This window comes from Solanum lycopersicum, chromosome 12 (genome assembly GCF_036512215.1).
Source record: "Solanum lycopersicum chromosome 12, SLM_r2.1".
Lineage (NCBI taxonomy): Eukaryota > Viridiplantae > Streptophyta > Magnoliopsida > Solanales > Solanaceae > Solanum > Solanum lycopersicum.
The window spans coordinates 7,281,567-7,299,456 of record NC_090811.1 but is presented as its reverse complement, the minus strand read 5'-3'; the positions used below and the strand labels follow the sequence as shown (position 1 = coordinate 7,299,456).

Genomic DNA, 17,890 nt, shown 5'->3' with positions numbered 1-17,890 from the left:
TTACTTTTATCAATTAAATTAAAATATAGTAACAATATTTGACCGATAATCATGGGCACGATTTGCTTTGCACATTTTTTTTTTATTAAAAAAAGATGTTTGACTTTAAAAGAGTTAGTTAATGTCAAATACGGCGTCCTTTTTTGTTGTACTTTTAATGTGTTGATTTTTGTTTTGTAAAGTGTATCGTATTTTTTTTAAAAAAAATATTTGATGAGTTCTTTTTTATTTTTATGACAATACATATTAATAAAAAAATATTTTTCATAATTTTATGTTTAGTAAAACTAAGAAATTTAAATAAAAACAGAGATGATAAATTAGGAAACTTATACTATCTCAAAAGTTTTTTCAATTAAAAAAATTGTGAATGTTTTCATTGCACTCGCATACATTTTTTGATATTTTTATAAAAACACATTATTTAATGGGAGAGATGTATTCTAAAGAGGATAAAGATGTATTTGGGAGGAGATTTTCATAATTATTTTAATGATACAGAATTTTAAAATTATAATATCTTAAATTATATATTTATATATATTTTTAAAATTATACATCATATCCATATCATTTTTTTTTCTTTTAATGTACGTATTTATCCGTACTGTCCTTTCCTGTCCTATTTATCTACTCATTCTTGACTTTTTATAATTTTACATCACAATTGTGTGTTTACTTTTCTTTGTGCATATATTAAGATATTATTTTCAAAGATAACGGTAGATTCTTATCTTTTAAGAACCATGTCATTATTATCCAGTTTTAATTAATATAAAAGGTTGTGATTGTGGATAATAATACTTGACTAATATAACAAAAATCTTTAAGGTGGATCGTTAAGTATCTTAATTGATTAAGCGTTTTAAACTTTATTCGTATATTTACATGGCGATAATTATAGAGGCGTATGCAGAAGCGGTTATTGAGTTTACTTGAATTTATGCTATCCTCTTGATATAATATATATTAGTGTTATATTTTTATTTTTTTTGTAAATTATAGACGTGTGAATCATCACCCGAAGTATTATATAATACGACGATGATTGAATGCACCTCGATTAAAAATTTAAATTTTATATCTATCTTGTTTTATTTTTCTTTCTAAAATTGGGTAACACCACTCTAAGTGGTTATTGATAGCACTTTTGGTATTTTAATTAAGCATTTCAATTTTGGACCTATAGTTTTTAATTTTTAAATGTTTTTATTGATAATAACCTAAATGTCAAACCGATTAAATTCACCTTTTCGTAATAGTGCCCATCATCTCAAAACCCTGAATACACCTCCAACGATAAATATAAAGGAAAATAATTTTTTATTTTTCTATTTTAATTTACGTGTCATAGTTATGATGGATTAGAAATTTAAGACAAAATAAAGCTTGCTTAAGAGATGGAGCACCTCTATTACATCAAATATGTTTAAGAGTTTTTGTCACACAGAAGGAATCATTCTTTGTGGGGCATTGCTGTAGAAGTTTAAGGATCCTTTTTATTAAAAAAATCATCATATGTCATAAAACTTCTGTGATTGTAAACCCATTGAAATTTAGGATTTTGAATATTTCATGATATTTATGTGACAATAAAAACCTATTACTAGGGTAAACATGAAGTTTAAATTAAATTAGTTTCAAATTTTAAAAAATTGACATCTTCTCCTGAACAAATTATCAATGAAATATTAACATGCTCTTTGTTGGAATATATTCTACTTTGATAAATTACATCAATCTCATAGTTTTAATATGAAATTATAATATATCCTTAATAAGTTTTTACTTACATTAATTTCTTAATTTTTTTTTTAAAAAAATACAATAATTGAAGCTCAGATACATTAATACCGTCTTCGATACATTAAATATCGTCTCCAATACATTAATATGTAGCTCATATACATTAAAAACTAGCTCTAATACATTATATATAGCTCATACACATTAAATACTGGCCCGTATACATTAATATGTAACTTAGATACATTAAAAAAAGGGCAACTTTCACATATAGCAAATAAAAATTCATATTTGTATGCTATAGCAAAGTTTGCATAATTGCGATCCATAACAAACATAGAAACTGTATAATTTGCTATACATATACAGTTGAAGCAAATTGTATAAAACAAGAAAGAGAAAGAAACTTGGGCAGAAAACTGTATAAAAACAAATTGTATTATCATAAGTGTATAGAACGATTATATACAAAAATATATGTATTTATACAATTTTCTCTGCTTTATACAATTAGAATCAATTTTTATACACTTGTGTTTGTATAAAAAGTGAGAAAGCGAGCGAGAGATTAGAGGAGAGTGGCGAGCGAGATATTTAAAAGAGAGACGCCTGACAATTTTTTGCAAACGTTTGCTATGTAGCACAATTAAATCAAACCATAGCTGCTCCATTTATTTTAAGTTATTAGTTTGCTATTATATACAATTTTCCCTTAAAAAAGGTAAGAGATTTTGAAAATTTTAAAAATAATAGAAAATAATAAAAATAAGTGAAACAAAGAGTGTGTATTTCTGAATACGATGGAATGATTCTAAGCAGACAAAAGATCATTAACGTGAATGTTTAGGTCATAAAGGGCATTTTCGGTATTATGTGTTTAGGATCATTTATATTTGGTTGGGCCATAACAAAAGGGTCAAACAACACAAATGGATTTAATATTTGCCTTTTTTTGAGTTATCATTCATGTCAGATTTGGTCCCCAAATACATGTATCGATATACGGAATCAAAATTATGTTTATAATAATTAATGTATTACAATAGAATGAAATTTACGAACTAAATAATTGTCCTTCTTTGTATCACTAGGAAACAAAGATCATGTCTTTTTGCTGAATGCCGCTCTTTTTGTTAATTTTTTTTTTTCGTCTCCTCTTTCTGAAGAGTGTAAAGCATCTAATTAAAAAAAGGGACTGTTTACGTTGGAGAACAGTTACTATACAACTATTCTCACCACTATTTTAAATTAGCACTTATCCATTCACACTTCGCATGTGCTGGACAAACCCAACATTAACTAGACACACAATTCATAAACACCAAATAGTTCGTGCGACATCAACAACTTACCTGTAAGGTTTTACAAGTCCCACATCGAAATACATTCACATGTGAAAGAATTCACTACTTATATGAGAATACTATCACTCACAATATCCCATACTTCATTCAGTACTTCGATACGATCCCTCATCCTCTTGGAGTTCTTATTTAACTTTATATATACAATTACTCTCGAGTGTAATAGCCGACTTGTGTATAAAAGTTAATTTATTCATTTTAATCATCTTCGCTTTCTACTCGATTCTATCCGCTTTCCTAGATATGCATTGCATTACCGAATCACTCATGGCTAATAGCAACATGCTAAAGTAACAATACCAACCGAAACTTCAAGAAACAAAAAAAGGTCGAAGGGTATCTTAGGGGACTTGTCATGCATTCCATTTATCTTTTCACACAAGTATTGCTTAACTGCATGTATCCCTTGCTCCACTACCTCCGGTGGAGGAGAAACAAGGCGGTTGACTTCCACCCTCAGCTTCAGGAGCTTCTTCAAGTATTCGATGGAATCTGGTAATTCGGTAACCTTGTTGTAACTAACTTCTAGTTCATGGAGAGCAATGAAAAATCCTACTGAACAGGACAACTTTGACAGGTACTACAGTTTTCTGCTAACGTTCAAAATTTCAAGGTTGATCAGATTCTCAAGATCATCGGGGAGTGATCTAAGGCAAATTCTTGTTTCAAAGAAGAAGACAAAGTTAAGATGGCTTTTTAGTCATTTCCTAACGTGCACAAGCGTAAAGTTATAGTAGGTTCTTCCATCTTTCTAACTTTACATCGTCCTCTAAAAAGAAGATGAGAGAAATGAGGAAAGAAAGGGATAACAACGATGTCTTTGGTTTGAGACATCAAGTACCAAAGTGAATCTATTGTCTTGAGTTAATATATTTCATATCCTTCTAGGCTTCACATGATGTAAAGAAAGTAACTACGACCTTTGCATCTTTCTTTTCTAACTCTAAAATCTCCTTAAATGGATCTCCCTTTACTTCACTCTTACCCTAGTAGTCTTATCGCTGCTTGAAGCAGGTAGCTTAGAAATACAATAGTTCCTCAAGAACAGGCTGTAAAATCACACTTTCAAATTTTACTAGTCTTGAGAAATAGTAAAGATAACATGAACTTATGCGTACCATATTGCTTTTGTCTTTGCCTGAATGCTCCATCTATGCAACCTCTGTTGGAAATCTGAAAACTCCAAAAACTCAACAAAGTAAAAAGTTTTCATCAATTTCATATCCAAGCACAAGATCACACACAACGCAAAAGTAGCCATTAATGGGCGTGCTTATCAACTAGTAGAAGCGATCATGCAAATTAAATGTGACCTCCGAGAAGAAAACGTTCATTTTCTTGTTAATAAACAAAGGGATAATGCCTAAGTACCCCCTCAATCTATGCCCAAAATCTCAGAGACACACTTATACTATTTTAAGGTCCTATTACCCCCTGAACTTATTTTATTAATAATTTTTTACCCCTTATTAGCTTACGTGGCACTATCTTGTGGGCCCAACGATGGTTGACTTTTTTTCGAACTAGTGCCACGTAGGCTAAAAAGGGGTAGAAAATTACATATAAAATAAGTCCAGGGGGTAATAGGACCTTAGTATAGTATAAGTGTGTCTCTGGGATTTCGGGCATAGGTTGAGGGGGTACTTGGGTATTTTCCCATAAACAAAAATTAGAAAAGCCTGCATTCGTTTCTACCAAGAATATGCACCCACAAAAGAGCTTGAAAAAAGAAATTCAAGGTCAAATCTCTCCAAAACAGAATTACTTAACGCTTCTAAATATTAATATTTTAGCTAAAATTAGAATCACTCCTTGACAAAAAATAAATAAAAAAGAACCGAAACGCATAAGAATCTTTAAAAAATATCAATGCAAAACAAAGAGAAGTTCTCAAAAATCAGTTTCATTCAATTTCTTTGAATGAAATTTCTCAAACACCAGTAAATGCTTTAAAAAATTCAATAACATCAGAATTCCCCCATTCAACCAAACAGATAACACTCACAAAAATCTTGAGAGATTTAAAAAAAAAAGCAGAAGAATCCATGATAAAAAGAAAAGAACCTAAACCCATAACAATGCAAATTCCTCAAAAGCATTTCATTCAATTTCTCAAACATATATAAGTAGAACAATCAATGTCAAGAAAAAGAAAGACGAGTTAATCGAAAGGGGAAAATTGAGCATACCTTTTTTTTGGGCAAGGAAGTAGGGTTCTCCGAAATGGGAATCATCATTGATATCTTGGTATACATACAGAAACAAACAGATTATGTGAATACTGCTTGCAGTGAAGAAAAAAATCAAAGGAGAGGTTGTCTCAATCCACAGATTTTGTAACTATTGACAAAGATTCAAAGGTAATTGACAAAATATTGAGTTTTAAACCACCTCACATAAGTACTGTTGGTTATGCGATTCACAGAGTTAAGTAAAATTTCTCCATCGTTTTGTTCACACACCATGAGTTAATAAAAGTGAAGTTGGAGTTGCATGATTTTTTTCAAAAATTGAGACCTTACTGTAAAGGAACCTCTACATACATACAAACAATGCCTGCTGCCTCTAATCAACAGTATTATTAGGGACTTGGTTCTTAAGTATTTGTTTGCCGTGTGATATCACGAACGATGTGTCAAGGAACCTGCTTCTTCCAACAATCTTTTTCAATTATCAAAATCAATTTCCTCTCCAACTTAAGATGATAGTAGCAATATCTTTTATTTATCTACAAGTAACACCTCTGGTATGAGGAACAAAATTGTGCATCACCGGCTTCCACGTGTTGCAGGCGGGAGCGGTTGAACAGCAGCAAGAGGGTTCACTTGATATGAGAATGCAAGTTGCCAGAAATCAACCAAAGCCTTCTTCGTAGACGAAGCTTGTCTCTTAACAATACTGTAATAAAAGATGGGGAAAATGTCAGTGAGACAATAGTCCCAGTTATCATGTAATTGACAAACAATTCATGTCTAATATAAGCCAGGTCCAAGTACGTAATAGCCTAGCATTTGCAAACTTAAATATGCCAGAAAAGATGGCAGAAAGAACTGATGTAACTAGTACAAGAGTTTAAGCCCTAAACAGCAAAGGTTTCTCAAGACTACGTGCGATACAAAAGGCTATAATTACAGAGCCAACCCAATGGATTAATAGACATATCTCACATGCTAATCAATGTGCTATAACCTCTCCTATGTGGCTTATGAGCTATTGCATAGGAGCGGGGTTTTACCCTATGCAAACCCAAAAGGGGAGCGGCTGCGGGTTTCCCTTGTCGTCAAAAAAAATGTATTACTATCTAGTAACTCACTTGAGCATTGTTTACTTGACTTTACATAATAATATGTGTCTCCCACAGCTTTAAGATGAAGAAAATCATAATAAGAGTAAATTCTTCTTTATCAAGGCAGAAAGACTACATTACCTCCATAAAGAGGCTTGTTTTCTCCTCGCAATATAGTAAACAAGTGCCACCAAAAAACCAAGAAAGATGCTTCCATTTGATAAAACCAAGCGACTGCTTCCAAACTTCAAAGTTACTGTACGAAACCACCAAAATGGAGTTCTCCGTCTAGAAAAATCCAGAATTGATTGTTTCGTGGTGTTCTCTCCCTTAGACTGGTCTCTGTGTTCCAAAATATTTGTTGTTCCATTGCATGACTTTTCTTCAACTAGGGAAGAGGAATCAGTTGTACATTCATCTATTTGGAGAGGTAATGCCGAGGATTGCAAAGAGCTGCCAAGCTTTAAAGTATTCATGGAGTGCAACCGCCTCAAAAGATCCTGGAATATAGAGAAATAATTTTTAAAATCCCAAGTTATAAGTTACTTGGTCACAAAACAGCTAAAACATCAACCGCATAGCAAACACACATCAAATAAGTCTCAGTAGGATTGCATTGCACAATTTCTATAAGCATATTTCTCTTTCGACAAAGTTTAATCTCACAATATCAGTTCTTATTAGACTATATATTCAACCATAAATCACCAAGGAACTTCAACTCATAGTGCTAAGGCCTAAGAACCTCAAGAATATAGATTACAACAACATTCTTTCACAAGGAAAACAACACAGATATTCCAATTGAAGACCTGTACAAGGAAAAACTGGAGTGGAGGGCACAAAAGGAAAAAAAATCACATGAGACCATCATTTAATTAAATGATGCAAGAAACATTATTGACTACCTGCCTCTTCTCCTCAGGTAGAGGGGATTTCTCAACCCAAGAGATAGCAAGATCAAAATTTCCTAGAATCCTCCCCAAAAAGGTTATCACATAGAGCTCAATGATTTCCAGGTACTTATCCACTCCAAGGGAAATCTGATTGCTAAATTCTTCCACGTAAGGTACATCAGCTTCCATGCTTGCAACAGTATAATACTTTCCATCAACATATCTCCACTTCATAAGGAACTCCTCTAGAATTTCTTGAACTTCAGCAGAAGGGCCATCTGGTATCTGGAGACACACCCTGGAGAAGAAGTTTAGAGTCATTTCCATCACAAAGAAGGGAGCTTTCAAAAAATGTTGAAGGAAAAGGAAGTTATGAGGAGCAACATTGTAATGATAAGAACATTTCAAGCTTGGGAGAGGGATCATGAACTTTTTTCCGTTTACTTCGGATACATGAGATAATAGGGAGTACGTGATCAGGATCTCAAAACCAAAAGAAACATGTCAAAGCAAAGAGTGTCTCTCAATTTTTAAAGGCATTCGTACATTTTATACCATTCAAACAATTCAAGTTATACAAACCAGTACAAAAAAGTGAATGATAAAGGAATTGCAGCATAAAATTGAGGATGGTAATTAAAGATGAATTTTAACACCAGACATCAACCTTATAAAGAGGATAAGAAATCATCTCACTAGACCACAAAGGTGAGAAATATCAAAGTCATGTGGATTATTATGTGTGCTAAATGAAGATGAGCAATTATTATGGAAATAGCATGTTCAAGAAATAAGGTACCCAGTAAGGAAAACTTGGGCAGGAATAGCAGTGACTGAACCAAATAGCACTTTCAGCTGTTTCAATATTTCTGATGTCCTGTCAAACATACAAACCATATTAGTGTCAGAATTAAAGGAAACTCGAAGCATTTTACTACGAAAGAAGGCAGCAAGATTACCACACCGAGAAACAGTAAAAGGTGAGAAAGCAGTTCACGAGTCTGACCAATAACACACATAAATCAGAGCCACTCTATATATGGCATTTCAGAGGTAACCATTCATCCAAGCAATATCAGAATACAGAAAATCAATATCCATCTACTAACAATGTTCAATAAGTGTGTTTAGTAAGAAGGAAAACATTTTTTCCATTTTTCCCATGTTTGGTTGGTCAAAGCTTTTGGAAAGCATTTTCTAGAGGAAAACAAGTTCCTTGAAAATGAGGAAGAATGGTGTTCCACATTAGTTGTGTCCTCCCACCCCCAACACACCTCATCTTCACCCCCACCCCACTATGTTATGAATAAGATGGAGTACCCATGTGAGAAGATGTCAAATTACATTTGGGACCCAGGAAGATTCCTTTATATAAAGAGGGAAAGACTCATTTAGGGTTTATGTTATGAAGTTGTCTTTTATTTCTTAGTTGCTTAGATTAATTCTGGAACTTCCCTCCCTTCTTCCTTTTTATTTCTTCTTCTTCCCTTGGAAGATTTGTTACTAGTTTGGAGTAATTATAACCATGAACTCTTACATTTGTATGTCTAATCCCAATTATCCATTTTAATACTATATGGGTTCATTATATTGGTAATTTCATTGTTCATACTCCATGCCTCTTTACCCTTCTGCCATGCTTGATGCTCAATTCAACACCCTCTTTGAATCAATGAAGGTGCTGCAAGAATCGATGAAGGTACTACAAGCGAACAACAACCCATGTGCGGTCACTACCGCAGGAGGAGATGCAATAGGACTCCACTTCCACTGATATTCCAGAGATTTCAGATTCTACAACTATCACCTCTGTGCTAGAGTTAGCTTCCGATGATAATGACACTGAGATTGCTGACATCATAAAATCACATTTGGATTCTGAACTTCCTATTCTTGATGTTGGATATACAACACAAAAGAACATCTCTCCCTCTGTTCTGTTCAGTGCTTCTATTGACACTACTGAGCTTAAATTTTCTCCTTTGTCCTTCTCAGTTAAGGAACCGACTCTTCCAGTTAAAGGCTACGACATAAGCTTGATATGGAGTTTGACTGCAAGGTGTTGGATATAGTGCCGAAGAGGGATATTTTTGCAGATTTTCTTGGCCCTCATACAACTATTGGTTCGCTTCCACATGCTTTGGGTTTACACATTTGCAATTGGTTTGATACTGGGCAGGTTTTTGGGGCTTTCTTTGATAAAGTAAACTCGAGTGTGTATTCAGTCAACTGAGTTCTTCTTTTTGGTTGTTCGAATGGCTTTCCACTTCTGAGTGTTAACGATGCTTCAGATGTATGTGAAGTATCCTCACTGACCACTGCACACAAGGTGTTTGTTGATAGTTCGGACAGGTACAACTATGCATACTCTTTTAATGTTGACTCAACTAGACCGTACACTGAATCTAAGAGTGTCATTCTTACTATGGATAGAATCACATTGGCCATAAGATTAAATGCGTACAGCTTCCATTTAATCTCGGTGTATATGTCACTCGTGATGTCATTTTCCTCTGTGACATGTGAAAGATATTAGAAGCGTTATATGTTCGCATATCTGCTAGCCATGCTGTCGGGGCTGTTTCTTCCAGTGCATTAGAGAAGTATATTGATGCATACGACTTCATCCAGTACTTCTATTTTTGCAACTTCAACTTGTCCTGGCAGTCATACACTACGGTTGCTTCCTCCCACGGAGACAATATTTTTATTGTGCTTGGGTTGTTGGAGAAGCCAAATACCATAGAATAGGTGCCTTTTTTATTTGTGGTATAAATCTGATGTCGAAATCAATCTAACAACAGGTGTTTTCCGAAGTGCAACTGGCATGGGCTTATTGTCTTCTCTGCTGACCAATGTTGCATATTTTTGTGACAAAACAATGTGCAAGAACAGTATTCGGACTGGGGAACCCTAAATGGCCTTGCAGCAACAATATAAATCAAAGAGCTGGTGTAAACATGAATTTTGGTGTAAGCTTCGTCTGTGATGTTCTGAATGATGACCTCATTCTGAGAAATGGTAGAGTAGTGTATTTGGACCAGTTCTGTCTAACGGTTTTAAACACCTTCAGTTGTCTAATGGTCACTCATTTGTTGAATGGGCTGATGACTGCTCAGTTGTAGTCTTACAGATCATCTTTGCGAGTTGTCTTCAACTCTTTTATGGGTTAATGATATTAGGATATCACGTTACAACCATTTTAAAATGGAGCAGCCACATCTTTTTTTATCACAGTTAAGCTAGACACCAGGTTGGTTCGAGCAATTCAATCTCAAATTTCAAATTTGCAAGTTTGATCACTGCTGGATCCAAGATGAAGTGATGCTAGTAAAAAAGGCAGTTTTATTTACAAATATTGCTCATGAGGTTGAAAGAGCGAAAGATTTTCTTGGTGAACAAAACATAAGAGCTACAATACCATATTTACGAGACCAAATGTTCTATGAACAGCAAGTCCACCAGCTTAAAATTTCCATTTCCCTATTCGTGATCCAATGTTACAGTTAGAGGGTGCAAACACCATATCAAACACGATTATTGATGATTTGTGAACTACAGCAGCTGCACGGGAAGTCACACAGAAGGCACCAAGTATTGATGATATTGACAAAATAATTGTTGCAATCAGTGAGCTGATGGAAATTATGAAAACACTACAAGAAGAAATCTTTTCACAAATTTGAGCATCTGCTGATTTGGTCGAAAAAGATTTGCAGGCAGAAAATAACAAAAAGGAAAGGACACTTAACACGTTGAAAATTATGGTGGCTACATATTGTCCAAAAATTGCTGCATATGTGTTTTAAGAAATGCTAGGGAAAGGTAATTCTCCTTCTGCATTCACTTCTGCTCAAGTGGTACAAGCAAAATGTGTAGTCAATGAGGTAGACTCTGCTAGTTCACTTCCCATTGTCATGCACTTACACCGCCACAGTCTGTCAATGCTCTTGTTCAAGAGTTTACTTTAGAAAATTTACTGACATATTGTTCTGCAATGTTGGATCTGTTGCTAGCTGGTGGGGCTCCCAATGCACTAAAGATATGGTCTTGGTCTCAACACATGATCAAGTGTTTGTTGGATGTTTCTGAAATTGGGAAGAGATGTAGTGTTGGTTACATCTTTAGAAGAGGTATCGTCTAATGAATGCAAGCTACTGGAAGTTGGGTTGGGTGCTGGAAGGATTTGGTTCAAGTCGGTTGAGAAAGTGGTTGTCCCTTGGAGTGCTTTTTGGACTACAGAGATCTTATAGGTGCCAATGCCATAAATTCATAATGTTGGATCCAGTAATTCTCAATGCTCTCATATCAAAGCTCCATAAGATGTTCAATATCAATCCTTTCGTTCTGCCGTCTTCATCTCCCAAGCAACTCCTTGATGTTAATCTTATTATACATGGATGCATCCTCTGGTTTTAAAAGCAAAATGATGGATTGTTGTTGAAAGTTGCTTTGGATAATGAAGTGTTTAAAGAATTCCTTTGGGTTGCTAACACTTATAAAGAGGAACATGACAACAATGTGGTCTCATTACGACTATACTCGAACCTTGAGGAGTAGGTTCTTATAAAGGAGGGAAGAATTGTTATGAATATAACTAAGATGGAGGACCCATGTGAAAAGATGTCAAAATTACATTCGGGACCCCGGGAAGATTCCTATATAGAAAAGGGAAATACTCAATTAGGGTTTATGTTATGAAGTTATCTTTTATTTCTTAGTTTCTTAGATTAATTCTGGAACCTCCCTCCTTTCTTCCTTTTTATTTCTTCTTCTTCCTCTTGGAAGATTTGTTACTAGTTTGGAGTAATTATAACGATCAACTCTTTATATTTGTTCGTGTAATCCCTATTATCCATTTCAATACAATATGGGTTCATTACACCCCCACCCCACCTCCCATAGTGATAGTGTAATATACAAATTCTTTTGGTATAATATTTCTTGCTTAAGTACCGAACACACGAAAATAAGTAAAAAGAAACACTTATTTTCCTGAAAAGCATTTTCCTTCCTACCAAACGCACACCGAGACTATCAATTCAACCCAGTTGAAGACCAACCAATTCCTCTATCATTACAGTTTGTAATAGCTAATAATGAATCAACTCTCAACTCTCAATGTTCAAGTAAGCTAGTCATTTAACCCTAAAACTAAGGCCAACAATATTCTTTGTAATAGAATAAGAAAATGCAGGTAATACATGAAATGAATGGAAGTGGCATAAACAAGTACCTCTCCGATGCTTTGCATGACTGCATCAAAATCATTGCAGCTGATTCCAACATATCACCGAATTCGCAATTGGGTTCATTCGTTTTAACATTTTTGTCAACTAATTGCTCAATAATTGAGGAAGACAAAGCTGCTGCTTCTTGGTACATACAACACACCATATAACTGCAACATTGAACATGAAAATTGAGAAACAAATTTAACCAAATTGTTGTTTAGTGAATCAAGTAAACCCAAAAAAGACAATTCTTTGCCCCAAAAAAAGAAAAAAAGAATACTTTTCTGCAAGCTCAATTTCTTCCCAAGTCGGAAAAGATGGTGCAACCTCCATAGCCATCTCTCTTCCCGGTAAAAATGATGAATATTCTCCGATTTTCAGATACTTTTTTCTAAGGTGAGACAACAAAATATGAATATATTAAGTTTAACACTATTATTATATGGTTCATAGAAGTTCAAAAATTTTAATGGGAAAGTCGCTTTTTTTGTTTTTACAAAGTTATAGAGAATAACTTCATAATATTTAAAAGAAAATATTAAAATAATATATATTATTTAATTTATTTATTTATAAAAATTGAAAAAAGATAAATAATTTAAATTATAACCTGAAATGGTATCGATCTATCTATCTTATTTGATTGTTGTGATACTCACGACTTTCAAATTCTAGATTGGCCTTTAAATAAGAGGTTGGTGATTTTGAGGGTTCTCTGTTTGTTTTGGAAACTGGGTAATCAAGCGCCCTCTTTGAGCCTATTTTTTAAGCAGAAGTATATGCAGTGATAGTGGTGAGTAGTATTGTTTATGGTTATGATTAAAAAATCAAATCGAACAGCAATATGAACTAAGCCGATTAAAAAATTGATATTTGGTTTAATTTGATTAGGTTTGATTTTACATTTTGAAAATAATCGATAGTATTTGGTTTGATTTTGATTTTACTAAAAGTAACTGCAAAAATAATTAAACTGGCCTAATAAATGAAATCTATAAATTTTATAATTATTTGTACATTATTCATAAATAAAAGATAAATATTTTGTTAAATTTTAAGTAATTTAAGTCTTTTAATAAAGGAACTTTCACATATAGCCAATCAAAAATAGCCTAATTACTCTCCATATATATAGTTTGATAATTATCATTCTTAGTTATATGTTATAGGGAGGAGAGAGGCAAGCGAGACTGGGAGAGAGGAGAGAGGGAAGAGAGGGAAGAGAGTGGAATAGAGGAGAGAGGCAAGAGAGAGGGCAAAGAGTGGGAGAGAGGTGAATTCATATGTATATCAGTTATATAATTGTATATTATACATATGTATTTGTATATATGGCAAGCGAGATTGGGAGAGGGAGGAGAGAGATGAGCGATGTTAGGAGAAGGAGAGAGAGGTGAGCGAGATAGAGAGTGGGAGAGAGTTGAATTCTATATGTATATCGGTTATATAATTGTATATTATATTATGCATTTGTATATATGGCAAGCGAGATTGGGAGAGGGTGGAGAGAGGGCAGAGAATGGGAGAGAGGTGAATTGTATATGTATACCGATTAGATAATTGTATATTATATATATATATATATATATATATATATATATATATGTATGTATGTATGTATGTAGCTTCTGGCGAATTATACATATACAAATGTGGCTAATAATTATACAAATTTGAAATCAGCCCACATATTTAATGTGTATTATTAGTCGCGAGTGGTAATTATAGCAAACTATAGCTATGATGAGTAATTAAGTAGTATAAGTTTGTTTAACCGTGTAATATTTCCCTTTGAATTTTATAATTTTCTCAAACCCAACACGTAATTTAGCCCATCTATTACAATATTAAGTCCAAAATCCATCAAAATTCATTATTTTAGTCTTTACTTACCATACATTTAATAAGATAGTTATACCTTCTCTTAGTTAACCATTTTGATCGTGTAATAATAACTTTAGTATTGTTTAATCTCTTAAATGAACCAACAATATTTTTCAGTTAATTGTTCATGTACTAAATGTTTGCATCTATCAAGATATGTATGTAGTAAAAAATTATTACTTTCGAACTGAAAAAATGAGAAAGTTAAACCAAACTGAACCAAATCTTCAATAACCAAACCGACGGTTATTTTTTTGTTTGGTTTTAAAAATTTAAAAAACCAAGTAGATTGATTTGATTTTGATTTTTACTATAATTGATCCAAATCAAACCACGAACACCCCTAGTGGTGAGGATGATGGTTGGTGTTAGTGATTAGAAATGGTGATAGTTGTGAAAGTGAAGATGATTGGTATTGTCTTGATTGTCGCGATAACGATTATAGCTGGTAGTGGCATTTGTGACTGTGATGGTGAAGATAGTTGATATTAGTAATAGATGGCAGTGACTGATGGTGTTGGAGTTAATAATGACGATGCTAGTTGTAACGGTAGAGGTTATTGCTAGTAGTGATTGAACGTAGTGGTGATAATGACTAATAGTAACGACTAAGGTGACAATGATGGTAACATTGAATGTAATCATAATAATTGACTTAAAAGGTTTGGTAGCAAATAACACTAATAACAATGGGGCGTGCAAGGGTAAATCCGAATAAAGACTCCTATCTGTATATAGACATTGGAATTTTGTGGGACTCTACAAGATGCATTTAATTCGAGTTGGGACACTACAAATTGTGTTCAACACAAATTATGATTTTTGGAGGCTACTCAACCCTAAACCCTTCTTTATGTCTATATAAAGGATACTAAGTTCTCCTAAAAGGCATCTCGAAAAATTCATAAAGAGATCAAGATTTCAAATAATCTGCAAACTGATGGATTTATTCATATAGAGAGGTCAAATCTAAATCATCCTAGTTCGAGATATACACCACTAACGGCCCTCGAATCATGGATAAATCTTAGGAGAGTAGAATAAAGGGAGGAACAGATTTATACTCACAATCTTGATGAATAAAATTATGTTTCTTCATATTTTATTTGTATGGTTTGTTTATTTTTCATGTTTAAAATTTGTTGCAAACAAATTGGCACGCCCAGTGGAACCAAATTTGTCCTTCATCTCTTCTCTCTTACATCAAATCTGAAAATTTGAAGCTGCAAAGGTGGAAGAATGAGTATTTCAAGCCTCGTCTTTGAGTTTCATCAAGTCTACACTCGACAAACCTTGAACCAGGGGGCATTTGTAGACATTGAAATTTTTTGGGACTCTACAAGATGCATTGAATTCGAGTTGGCACTTTATAAATCTTGTTCACCTCAAATTAGGATTCTTGAAGGTTGCTCAACCCTAAACCCTCCTTTATGTATATATAAAGGATACTAAGTTCTCTTAAAAGGCATCTCGGAAATTTCATAAAGAGATCAAGATCTGAAATAATCTGCAAATTGATGGATTATTCATATAGAGAGGTCAAATTTAGATCATCCTAGTTTGAGAAATACGTAATAACCGCCATCGAATCATGAATAAATTTTAGGAGAGTAGAATCAATGGAGGAACAGATTTATACTTACAATATTGATGAATAAAACCATGTCTCTTCATATTTTATTTATATGATTTATTTATTTTCCACATATTTAAAGTTTGTTACAAATACTATCTCAATCACCCATAACAAATATTTCTATTGTCCAATGCCTATAAGGAATTCACCCGTCTCATTAACCACCAATATGAAACTTTTGTCATTCTTTGACACACACCTCACGTTCAGCACTTAATATCTAGTGCGTGAGCATTTTTTATTTTTTGGGGGGCCCAACGTTGAGTGAGATAGAGGATGCTCTCATAACATATTAAATTAGGTTTTATGCCTAACTCACACCCCAAAAAATTAGGTATTAGGCCTATCTCATACCCCAAAAGTTAGGCCAAAGGGGAGAGAATTGTTCAAACCTTAAAAGGAATCACTCATCTCATTAACCACTAATAAAAGACTTTTGTCATTCTTTAACACCCAGCTCACAACCAATGCTTAGCATCTAACACACACCTCAAAAGTAGCATGTTAAATTAGGTCTGACCTAACTCATACCCCAAAGGTTAGCTTAAAGAAAAAAAGATCGTACAAGTCTTATAACGAGTCTACTCATCTCATTAACCTCCAACGTGAGACTTTTGTTATTCTTTAACAAAACTATTGTAGCGAATCTGTGTTATCAAAATCAGAAATTACTAGTTCTAATAAATTGTTCAGAAACACGAAGTAACTGAAATTTATAAAATCAGTAAGAGAGATGAACAAAAATTTAACTAAAATTTGTAAGAACATACCAGAATTTGAAAAGATCTTTTAAAGATCAAGTCCACTGAACTTACAGTGTCCCCTTAAGGAAATTATTCCCCTCTAGTATCCGAGGTTTGATTTTTGGAATATAACCTCCCAGTGTAAAATGATTTTAATCAGCAGGGTGTAGATACCAAAAACTCTACTGTCAACGAATCAATCCACACCAGGAAAGTACACGAAGAAAAATGTGTGCAGAAGAAGAAGAAGATCAGAAAAGTTCGTTAGAAAATATCTAAATAAGGAGTGGTATTTATAGGCAAGAAGAATATGTTCTGAAAGGTTGCAGCCCTTTCAGAATTCACACGACCATTAATGAAAGTTTGCAACCTTTCAAATGGTATTGACTGTTCCTGAAAGTTGCAACCTTTCAGAAACAGTCATGACGGGAAATTTAAATAAAATGGGAAAGTTCAAATAAAACGGGTCGCGCGCGGATTCGAGTCGGGTCGGGTTAGTCAACTAAAAAGTTAAAACATTTCGGTTAATTTTAAACTTCTATTATCAACTAATTAATTGAAAATATTTTTTGGCCATTTTAATTAATAAAATAAATACTTAAAATAAATTTTGTCCAAAAATTTATCTCTCGATCATTTTTCAAAGTCAAAGCCAAAGCCAAAGTCGAAGCCGAGACGAGCGACGACGAAGACGGCGCGAGGGGGGTCCCTCTTTCCAACCCTTTTTAATTATTAATAAGAGTGTTTCTGTATTTAAACTCTCCTATTTTTCTTTCCATCACCGATGAGGGATAAATGCCTTTTCATTAAAGCATAAGAGGACTTTTCAAGTTCTCAACTTTTCAAATTCCTCTCTTTTCCTCTATTTCCCATCAATTCTTGCTACATACCCAACAATCCCCCACATTGATGGAGAATGGTTATAACATAGGAATGCACTGACAATTGTGTACTTTACAGGCAAGGATTAATTGTATCTGGATAAGTAGGTTTTCCCTTGGACTTTCCGTAGTAAGCATTTGTCAGATATACTCGGTCAATCGATAGATATGATATCTTTGAACCGTCGAGTTGTGGTGTATACCTAGACGACCATATGTC

General features: G+C 33.7%; 1 protein-coding gene and 1 long non-coding RNA gene across 2 annotated transcripts; both read right to left on the bottom strand.

Annotated features, from left to right (window-relative positions):
- Nucleotides 1-2,720: 2,720 nt before the first annotated feature.
- Nucleotides 2,721-4,308, bottom strand: LOC138340587 (uncharacterized). Its single transcript, XR_011213252.1, has 2 exons — nucleotides 4,229-4,308; nucleotides 2,721-2,906 (listed from the first exon to the last, which is right to left on the bottom strand). It is a non-coding gene; the product is annotated as an uncharacterized lncRNA (long non-coding RNA).
- A 1,117-nt stretch (nucleotides 4,309-5,425) lies between these two features.
- Nucleotides 5,426-12,992, bottom strand: LOC101257740 (protein APEM9-like). Its single transcript, XM_010315674.4, has 6 exons — nucleotides 12,807-12,992; nucleotides 12,529-12,693; nucleotides 8,092-8,169; nucleotides 7,305-7,590; nucleotides 6,538-6,896; nucleotides 5,426-6,008 (listed from the first exon to the last, which is right to left on the bottom strand). The coding sequence occupies exons 1-6, from the start codon at nucleotides 12,863-12,865 to the stop codon at nucleotides 5,879-5,881; spliced, it is 1,077 nt and encodes a 358-aa protein (XP_010313976.1). The 5' UTR covers nucleotides 12,866-12,992; the 3' UTR covers nucleotides 5,426-5,878.
- Nucleotides 12,993-17,890: the final 4,898 nt, after the last annotated feature.